The 10,915-nt window shown below is 46.2% G+C and overlaps 1 protein-coding gene across 2 annotated transcripts; it reads left to right on the forward strand.

The window, feature by feature from the left end:
* Window positions 1-1,228: 1,228 nt before the first annotated feature.
* On the forward strand, window positions 1,229-10,537 carry xkr7a (XK related 7a). Of its 2 annotated transcripts, none has more exons than XM_085783147.1 (4): window positions 1,229-1,695; window positions 1,744-1,917; window positions 7,471-7,670; window positions 9,549-10,537. In XM_085783147.1, the coding sequence occupies exons 1-4, from the start codon at window positions 1,244-1,246 to the stop codon at window positions 10,529-10,531; spliced, it is 1,809 nt and encodes a 602-aa protein (XP_085639273.1). In that variant the 5' UTR covers window positions 1,229-1,243; the 3' UTR covers window positions 10,532-10,537. The 2 variants fall into 2 exon arrangements, with proteins under 2 accessions (XP_085639273.1, XP_085639272.1); XM_085783146.1 differs by having other exon boundaries at window positions 1,229-1,686; window positions 1,735-1,917.
* Window positions 10,538-10,915: the final 378 nt, after the last annotated feature.

Here is a 10,915-nt window from a genome sequence, read left to right on the forward strand (position 1 = left end):
CTTTGACATCAGCATCAACTTTTTTTTATTTTGGAGCAAGACATGCTGTCATCACTCCGTCTCCTTTCTCTTTCCCTCTCGGACGCACTGGCCGCGCAGGGTAAACAAACGATCCGATTGGCTCAATTGAGTGAAGCTGTCGTATTGACCTATAGCTGAGCCCGCTGTCCCGTCGGAAAAAAATGCTCCAGGAAAATGTTACTGTAACTTATTAGAGATTGGTCTCGGGTCCGGATCGAACCATCACTCGGTCCGGGTCCGGATCGAACCATCACTCGGTCCGGGTCCGGACCGAGGTCCGCCATTTGGTGATGCCTGCTGTAGCTAGTTGAAGAATTGAGACAAAAGAGGACACACTGCAATAACTCAAAATCTTTCCAAGAATATTTGTCTTATTTCTTGTCAAAATGTCTCTTTTCTAGTCAAAACTAATCACTTTCCACTTAAAATAAGACTTACAACTAAAAATTAACTTGTTTTTAGTTGATTTTCAGTGAAAGCAGGTTTTTTGTGCTTGTAATAAGGAAGAAAAACTTGCTCCACTATCAGATTTTTCTACTTATTTCAAGTGAAAATATGCTTGAAAGAAGTAAAAACTGTCTAGAAACAAGCTACTATTTATGTGATGTTTCTTATTTTAAGTATAATGGGATTTGTTTTGACTAGAAATGACATTTTGACTAGAAATAAGACAAATATTCTTGGTAAGGAGTTTTTGCAGTTGCAATGAAACATCGGTTCACCCGGTCGGTGATCGCATCAGACCTGCAGCCTATGGGTGCTGCCAAAAGTCACGTGACAGTTCCATAGTTGTAGAATTGTGTTTTTCTACTTGAAGGATTTTTTTTTTTTTTTACTTGAAGAAATATGTTGTTTCTGAAGCATGGTGTATTTATTCGATAGGTGCATTTCTTATTTGTGAAACAAAATGCATTAGTTTATGAATTATGTTTTGTATTTGCAAAACACACTGAGTTTGTTTGTGAATCGTTGGGCGTGAGTAGAAAACATGCTTTGTGGGTTTGTGGAGTTTTGGCAGTAATTTCACTCCATATACAGCTTTCATTTCATGTCTTAGTTATTATTTCTCCACAGATCGATCAGCGGCGGTGATCCCCTCTCTCTCTCTGCCTCTCCTCCTCCTCCTCCTCCTCTGCCTCCTTTCCCCTCCCCTCTCTCCCTCCCCCTCCCTCTTTCCATCATTTTCCCATCTCTTACTCACACTCTCTTCCCTACAACAAACATGGCCGCGAAATCTGATGGTGCAGCCGTCTCTCTACGAAACGACATCATCCCACCAGCCGACTGTCCTCATCCTCCCCCTTCCTCCTCCAGGTCGGACCCTAACCCTCCTCCAGCTCCGGCTCCTCCGGCCCTGACCCCCCAGCAGCGCCGCTCTCCCGCCGAGCAGCGCTACTCGCTGCCGGACTGCTGCTGGACGCTGTGCGCCCTGCTGGTCTTCTTCTCGGACGGGGCCTCAGACCTGTGGCTGGCCGCGGACTACTACCTACGGAGCGACTACTGGTGCTTCGCCCTCACGCTGGTCTTCGTGATCGTGCCCTCCGTGGTGGTGCAGGTGCTCAGCTTCCGATGGTTCGCCTACGATTTCCTCTCCGACACCGACACCGACAGCGGCGGCGTCGAGAGCGGCTCGGCGGCGGCGGCGGCTGCAGCGGTGGTGGCGGCGTCGGAGCAGCAGCAGCAGCAGCAGCAGCAGCATGGGGAGGAGGAGAGGAGGAGGAGAGACTTCAGCACCAAGGACAGCAGCGGTGGTGGTGGTGGTGGTGGTGAGCAGGGCGCTGGCTGCACCGGGGCCGGGGCCGGGGCTGCAGCGGGAGGAGCATGGAGCTGCTGCAGGGTCCTGATGTGGCTCTTCCAGGCCGTGGTCCACACCTTCCAGCTGGCTCAGGTCTGGAGGTAAGTAAGACTCAACACAGGAGGAGGAGGAGGAGGAGGGTGGGGGTAAACTACACATTACACATTCTGCTGCTTCTGCCTTTGTGTGTGTATTTATGTGTGCACAATGCACATGCATGCATCCAAATAATAAGCCCATGCAGCAGCAGCGTCTCTCCCCGTGGCTATAACCGCTGATCATTCAGCAGCAGCAGCAGCAGGGTGAGGACGGTTGTGCCCAAAATGCCACAATGTCTTTTTGTATTGTTTGACGTTTCTCTCCGGCTTTGGAGAAAAAAAAGAAGAAGAAAAAAAGGGCATCAGCATCAGTCAGTCAGACTCCACCCACCCCTCTCTAGCTACTACTCCCCCTCCTCCCCACCACAACCCCATCCCCATCCCCAGCCCCAGCCCCCTAACGCGTTTTTAGGTCAATCATCAACTCATCCACACCAATCGCCTTATGGATTAAAAAACAAACAAACATAAAAACATCTTTTTGGTGTTGGATCTGAGGAGGATGGATGAATAATAGTCATAAATGTCAGGAGAGCTGCTTCCTGTTTGCTCTGATGTGTGTGTGTGTGTGTGTGTGTGTGTGTGTGTGTGTGTTTCCATCTCCATCACTGCTGCTTCCTCTCTCTGTCTCCAAACTCTGTTTAATTAGCCACAGCCAAGCCCCTCCGACCGTAAAAAAACAAAAACCGGTGCACACTTTGGCGTTTACTCTCACATGGATGGTAGTAGTAGGTCTGTAGGTCAGCGATGGGGAAGGCAGCACCGCTCAGACTCACACATCAGCGCTGATAGGTTTTGACAGGCTTGAACTGCTGCCAGCTGAAGAAGAAGGAGGAGGGAGGAGGAGGAGGGAGGAGGATGAAAAGGAAGAGGAGGGTGGTGATGAGAAAAAACGTGATCAGATGTGTTTAACAAACAACAACAACAATGAAAAAAAAAGAAGATAAATCAGGTGTAACGACAGGAATCAGATGCAAATCAGCTGTTTTGATCGATCCTGAGTTCCAGGGCCGTTGCTAGGAATTCTGGGGCCCCTGAAAGAATAAAAGTGGGCCCCTTCCCCCTGACTTTTCCACTTTTTTTTCTTAGACTACGTACGTATTATCATTTTTTAATTTAGCCTACTTTGTTTTGATGCTAATGCAGCATTACTATGAGTATTAGTCAGGGTCTGCACTTTAGCACTTGTCACTTTAACCCAGCACTTTTGCACTTTATCGCTCAGAAACTCTTATGGTCCCCCTACCCATGGAAGTGTTTGTTAATATGTCAATATGTTTTACATCGTCATAGTCGTCTTGTTGTCTACATAATTATGTGTAGGCTACTGTTATGTACTGTTTTTATGTTTATGGGACTCCGGATGGAAATTAGCATTGCTGCTACAATTCGGCACATTCACATGTTTTTATGTTCATTAATGTGCACTGTCCCATCCAAATAAACAAATTAAGTTAAGTCTTATGCAGAATAATTCAGTCATACAAAGATTAGACTACTGGTTTTTTACTGGTCTCTGGGCCCCTTTCTCCCCTACACAACGGCCCTGCTGCTTCAGCCTGCGTCTGTCTTTGTGTTGTGGTTTCTCTCTTCCTGCCTCTGTTGGTAATATATATTGATTCCTTATTTCCTCCCAGAGGCTAAGACTTCTCTCTGTCAGTGTGTGAGAGTGTCCAGGAGCACATTAAAAAAACTGTGGCGGCACAGAATTACCGGTAATGCCATTAAAGCTGCTCCGTTTATTGCTGCTGCTGCTGCTGCTCTCAGACCAGCATGTGTGTGTCTGTGTGTGCTTGTGTGTGTGTGTGTGTGTCTGCACATTAAGAGGATTACCACGGTGTGTTTTACCCTCAGCTGTAAACTCACTGACTGATCCGTCACTGATATAGTCAGGTGAACCAACCGGGGATCAATTTGGTTCCCGGCGACCAAAGAATTAAATGTCAGCAAGTAAAGCAAAAAGGGAGGGAGGGGGAGAGGGAGGGAGGGAGGGAGGGTCGTATTACAGACAGTGAAGTGTGTCTGTGTGTGTGTAAAAGTGTGTGTTTATGTCTTCGTCTTCGTCTTGCAGCCCTTTGACCCTCATTACCGTGCGTGTGCTCTATTTTCTCAGCGTGTTACATCCCAAGGCGCACTTTGTGTAGCGCAAACCGGAGCAGAAAAGAGTTACACAAACTCCCTCGTGGTTCACTGGGCTTGTTGACACACGGCTCCTCTGACCCGTCTCCCTCAGGCAATTACTGAGACATTTATAGCTGCTGCTGCTGCTGCTGCTCTTCTCTCTCCTCCACAAGCAGCTATCGTGTAATAATGATGATGATGATGATGATGATGGTTTACACATTGTAAATTTGCATAGTCGCACGGTCACACCTTCAGTTCACTTCCTGCAGCCGCTCTGACTTGTTTGGTAACCCTTTATAATAAGTAAACACTATTAGGCATTAGTTAAGCATTAATAAATACAGAATTCTTCATTTATAACGCATCAATAATCATTAATATATAGTTTATAAATACAGTTAATGCTTATCAATGATGAGTTAACTGTTTAAAAACTACATACTGATGAGTATTCATGTGTTATAAATGATGATAATGCTTAACTCATGCTTAATAGTGTGTGTACTTTTAAAGTGTTACCAAAACTTAAAGCAGATAACAGCGGCACGGCCGTTTCGGCTAATGCTGTGTTCAAGGCAGGCTTTTGAAACCGTAAGTTACAGCTTCAAGTCACAACTACGACTTGGTAGCGTTCCAGGTAACCCGTAGCTCGTGTTTTTACCATCCTGTTGTCTGTGAAAGTTCCCTATAACGGCCACTCGTAACTTCCGACCCGTGAACTCGTACCAGATCGAACTGGTATGACTTCACAGGAAGGAAAAACACAAAGTACGAGTTTCCTTGAACGCACCATGAGTTAGCAGCCCCCGCCCTTGTCAGGCATCAATTGGTCCTCGTGCTACGTCACCACATTCACGCGCATCCCTTGGCTGCACACACAGCCCTTCATGCCGTTCTCTCCCCTCATTGGATAACACTTGTATCCCACAAGGAAAATTTTCTCCTCGGGTTACAGCAGAGCAGAGTGACGGAGAGACTCGTGTTTAGGCTGAAATACTTCATGTAAGTGATTGCTGACGGAAAATAGGACTATTTAGGACTTATATTAACAAAAACATTCCACTGATATCTGCTTTAATCTAACACTGATGCATGATTAAATAATATATATATCACTGTCGGGACCATTTTTTTTCTGCAGATACAACACTTTTTGTCTCGTGTTGCACTTTAATTCATGTGTTTGTGATGAACTTTTACATACATAGCTCCTCTGACCCGTCTCCCTCAGGCAATTACTGAGACATTTATACAGTAGCTGCTGCTGCTGCTGCTGCTGCTGCTGCTGCTGCTGCTGCTCCTCTCTCCTCCACAAGCAGCTATCGTGTAATAATGATAATGATGATGATGATGATGGTGATGATGGTTTACACATTGAGGATTTGCATAGTCGCATGGTCACACCTTCAGTTCCCTTGGATTTCCTTCCTGCAGCCGCTCCGACTTGTTTTATTTCATTTGAAGAGAGAGATCGCAGACGAGTGACACCCCAGAAAGAAAAAAGAAAGAAAGAAAGAAAGAAAAAAAAGAAAGTGTCTGTACCTAAAATTAAAACCACAGAGCGTCTTAGTTCAGTTTCAGTCTAATCTAAATCCCGGCGGAGCAGCAGGAACGACTGACAGCTCCCAGAGTCTGGAGGAAATAATGAGTTGTGACTTCTGAGAGTTTGTGTTTTGATGTTCAGAAGTTTTGGAAGCGCAGCATTAAAACCTAAAACTCTGTTCAATCTCACTTCCTTCAACTATATTTAATGCGCTGCTGGTGCATGTGTGTGTGTCTGTGTGGTGAATGTGTCTCCCTCTGACACTTAAATGTGTGCATGTATTTGTGTGTCTATGGGTGTGAACAGGCCCACCCTTGCATGTGTATTACTGTAGAGGGGTTTCTAATTGTGTAATACTGTGTGTCTGTGTCTAAAAGTCTGGTATCATGTCTTGTGTTTACTCTTCACTATGATTCTGTGATATTATTGACAGGGCCGTTGTATCGGGGAGAAAGATGATGATAATTCTCGGGCCCACAAAAAACCCCAGTAGTCTAATCTTTGTATGACTGAATTATTCTGCATAAGACCCTGACTAATACTCATTGTAAGCATCAAAACAAAGTAGGCTAAATAAAAAAAAATGATAATACGTACGTAGTCTAAGAAAAAAAAGTGGAAAAGTCAGGGGGCCACTTTAGTTTTCTTTCAGGGGGCCCAGAATTCCTAGCAACGGCCCTGATTATTGATGAATGTATTATTGGTTTGGACTCGAAAATGAAGTGGTAACCTTTGAAAACTAAGTTTCATAATGTGCTGGTGCATGTGTGTGTGTGTGTGTGTCCCTCTGACACTTATGTGTGCATGTATTAGTGTGTATATCTAAATGGGTGTGTGTTTTAGGGGGAGGGGTTAGTTTATTATTGTGTCATGCATACTTCTGTATGCCCAGCCTGCATGGACTTATATAATAAGACACCCAGAAAACAAACTGGGACCAAAGCACGTCATCAACACATCAAGGAAATAAGAAAACAAACAGGAGTTCAAAGGGAAAACAATGCCAGGGTTCAAGGGAAATCATCAGAAATTAACTAAACAAAATTTCCTGTCTTCTTTTCCAGGCAAATAAAACTATCAGTCTTAAACACATGGAAATTAAACAACCACTCCAGCTTCTGCTCATCAGAGCACCAACATATCTTGTCTATAGATTTCATGAAATACTAATACATCTCTCTTTGTACAATATAAAAGGAAATGAGACTCACTTTCTACTTCATCTAACTCACACATTTCACATATTCCTATTCTCCTCGGGAACGACCAACCTCAGTGGCCAGAGGAAGAATACCAGATCTATTTATTTAAATACTTCACTACAGTTTTTAACTTCACAAAACTGTACAGAACATGCCACAACAGAGAAACAGTCAAACATAAAAGACAGCAGACAGTTGTAAATTTAAATAGACAGACAAAAAAACATGGTTGCAGTAGTGAAAGATAAGTACCATGAGAAAAGTTGAGACATCTGACCCCAAACTCCCTCAAATCTGTTCTGTTCGTTGGGTTTGTGTAGTTGTGTTTCTTTCTATTTGAATAACGATACTGTCATATTATTGATAATTGTGTTATTTGTTGGTATTACACTGTTTACCCATAAAGTTGGAGGAATGATTTTGTTTTTTCAGACACATTCCTCTTTTTATTCATCTTTATAAACATCATTAATCACCTTTAACCCGGTGCAGTGATGACACACTGAGTCCCAGTTACAATTTTGAGAAGATACACTCTTATAAAATAATAAATCACAATCATTTCAGGTTAAAAAAAAAAGTTTTATTCCAAATTTATGGGCAACAGTGTATTTGTAAGGAAAATAAAGTCTCATTAAGTCTCATAATGTTGAATATTGTGATGTGTGTGTGTGTTTTGATGCACAGGTACGTCCACGCCCTCTACCTGGGCGTGCAGAGCCGCTGGCACCACGACCCCGAGCGCCGCCACTACTACTGGCGCATGATGTTTGCGAGCGCTGACATCAGCATGCTGCGTCTGCTGGAGTCCTTCCTGAAGAGCGCGCCGCAGCTGGTGCTGCAGCTCAGCATCATGGTGCAGGCCAGACAGGTGCTGCCGCTGCAGGGTGAGCCAGAGCACGCACACACACACACACACACACACACACACACACACAAAAGAAATAAAATGAAAGACCAATCTCCGTGGCCCTGTCATCGCCCTGTCAGAAGTAAATCGGGACATCAGTCAGTCACTCGTCTGCAGCCCACGCTGTGCATGAGTCACTCGAGTCGCCTCGATCAGGCCCCCACGGAGCCGGAGCTGTAGATTCCTGCTGCGCTAAACGGTCAGACATGTCTCCCCCCAGGAAGCTATTTTCATCCTGTCTGACTTTATATGAATAATAGTAATAACTTTATTTATATAGCACCTTTAAAGGAGACATATTATGCCCCTTTTCCGCATATTAGTTCCCTCAGTATTTGCCTCAAACAACTCTGTCTGGTAATGTTCTGTTATTATCTCATAGCGTGGTGAATGTGCAGGTCACAACTTGTCCACCAGAGCGTTTTGGAGTTGTTGGATTGTGTATTTGATGAGTTTGATGAGAGAAACCAAAAAAGCTTCCGTAGCGTAGCTCTGAGCAGCTCGCGGCTCTGCTCCACCATTCTAAAAATAGCTTGCACGGACAAATAAAGGTAAGGAACCAACTCCTAAAGCAATAGGGATTATGGCAATGGGTTAGGGTGCCAAAATGTTGAACTATCCCTTTAAAGACATGTCTGTGACATGCTTTGGCCAAAATTCCCCAAGGATCAAACATCACAGCTCTTTTCATCTGCTCAAAACAGTCACATTCAGAATGGTTTCAGAGCCTGTCCCTTTAAATGCAAATGAGCCACTGCTCACCAGGCCACGCCCCCTCTACCTGTACCTGCATACACATGTTGGGGTGGTATTTTACAAACACAAATATATGTTAAAGAGCCTTCAAAAAGTGATATTTCCATAATATGTCCCTTTTACGAAGTGTATCACAACACAACATATAGGAGACAGGTTAGAAATGCAATAAAACCATAAGAGATGCACCGCCCAAGCTATACAGCAACACAGGCAATAAAAGAACCCAACAACAAATGGTTTGAAGTTGTGAAGTTACTCCTTGAGTATGAAGAAAGATGGGGTACAACACTCAGAACTTATTGTCCAGAACCAGATGTGGCCATAACCACTGGATAGATCCAGAAGATCTCTATGTGTCTCTAAGGGATTCTCCCTCTGTCGGTAGGTTTAACTCTGTACCTGAGGAGGGACGACTCTGTACTGTTGCAATTAAATGTGATAGAGGATGAACTTCATTTCTTGCTTCATTGTCCATAATGATGAAGCCAGGCAGTTTTTATTTCAGAAAATACGGAGTACGAAGCCTGAGTTTTGGACTGATGATGAAGTTAAGTTGGACTGGTTTTTCAGAGCAGAGGTCTTTAGCTTCTTTCATAAAAAAAAGTCCTTGAAAATTAAAGCAGAAGTAAGCGATCCGGTCGTTTTGGCTAACTTCTTGTCAGCCGATGGAGTTAGCAGTCCCCGCCCTCGTCCCTACGTCACCACATTCGCGCGCATCCCTTGGCTGCACACACAGAGAGGACCGCCCCTTTATGCCGTTCTCTCTTCTCATTGGATAAAGGTTGTAGGATACAAGGAAAGTTTTCTCCTCGGCTCAGAGCAGAGCAGAGTGACTGACAGACCCGTGTTTCAGACCAAACACTCTATATAAGTGATTGCTGTCGGAAGATATAACTATTTAAGACTTATATATTAACACAAACATTCTGCTTACTTCTGCTTTAAGATATAATTAATTATTTGTGTGAATTCTACTTGAAAGTGTAAAGTAAAACTAAGAGCATCTGAGTAAAAAAACTGTGAGATAAAATAGATGATGCAAAGAAGAGGATGACTTTCTCTTTCTCTTTCTCTTTCTCCTCGGCCGCCTGCTCAGGACTCTCGGCTTCGGCCTCGCTCCTCTCTCTGGCCTGGATGATCTCCTCCTACCAGAAGGTCCTGCGAGACTCCAGAGACGACAAGCTGCCCATGACCTACAAGGCCGTCATCGTGCAGATCCTGTGGCACCTGTTCACCATCGGCGCCCGCGCGCTGGCCTTCGCCCTGTTCGCCTCCGTGTTCCAGCTCTACTTCGGCATCTTCATCGTGGCGCACTGGTGCATCATGACCTTCTGGATCATCCAGGGCGAGACGGACTTCTGCATGTCCAAGTGGGAGGAGATCATCTACAACATGATGGTGGGCGTCGTCTACGTCTTCTGCTGGTTCAGCGTGAGGGAGGGGCGCACGCGCTGCCGCATGCTCATCTACAGCGTGACGGCGCTGCTGGAGAACGTGGCGCTCGTCGCCGCCTGGTACCACGTGTACGGCGGCTCGCGCTCCACGCCGGACTTCTACGCCGTCAGCATGGTGTGCGTGGTGGCCAGCAGCTACGCCCTCGGCACCTTCTTCATGTTCGTGTATTACTGCCTGCTGCACCCGGACGGCGCCGTCTCGGGGTGGGGCGGCTTCATCGTGGAGAAGGAGCCGCCGGTTCCTCTGGAGGCGCTGGCGTCGCCGGCGTCCAGCCTGCCGCCCGACCTGCTGGTGGTGAACAGCCCCCCCAGGACCCTGCAGAGAACTAAAGGCTCGGAGCGGGAGCAGCAGGGGCTCGGGGCGGACGGGGACGTGTTTCAGGTGCGGCCGCCTCACCGGGGAGCGCAGGCGCCGGCGCCGGCCGTCACGCCCAGGACAGAGGGGCCGGTCATCAGAATAGACCTGCCCAGGAAGAAGTACCCGGCCTGGGACGCTCACTTCATCGACCGCCGGCTGCGTAAAACCATCCTGGTGCTGGAGGCCGCCGCGCCCGTCACGCCCAGGATTCAGTACCGCTGCCTGGGAACGCCCAAAGAAGTGATGGAGTACGAGACCACGGTGTGATGCGATGCGATGCGATGTGATGTGATGTGATGCTCGCTCGCCGCCGTGCCGTGTCGTGTCGTGTGGATAATCCTGCCTTAAAAATAAAAATGAAAACGGCAGGTGGACTCTCGCTGAGCCGTGTGTTGCAGCTCCACGCCCACTTGGTTCAGGGAAGTGGAGACAAAACGGAGAGAGAGACAGACGAGGAGAGTGTGGTGTCTTTTATTTATTGCAAAAAAAAAGGCAAAAAAACCTGTGATGTTGTCAAAATGATTGGTGCGTATTTGAGTTTCTGTATCATTTCTCAGGTCAGGACTTGGTACAGGAAGAGGCGGCGGTCGGAGCTCGCTGCACACAGACAGACAGACAAGGCAGACAGACAGGTGGACAGACAGGTGGACA

The sequence above is a fragment of the Trachurus japonicus genome, chromosome 7, assembly GCF_045865225.1.
Source record: "Trachurus japonicus isolate A0001 chromosome 7, Traja_1.0".
Taxonomy (NCBI): Eukaryota; Metazoa; Chordata; class Actinopteri; order Carangiformes; family Carangidae; genus Trachurus; species Trachurus japonicus.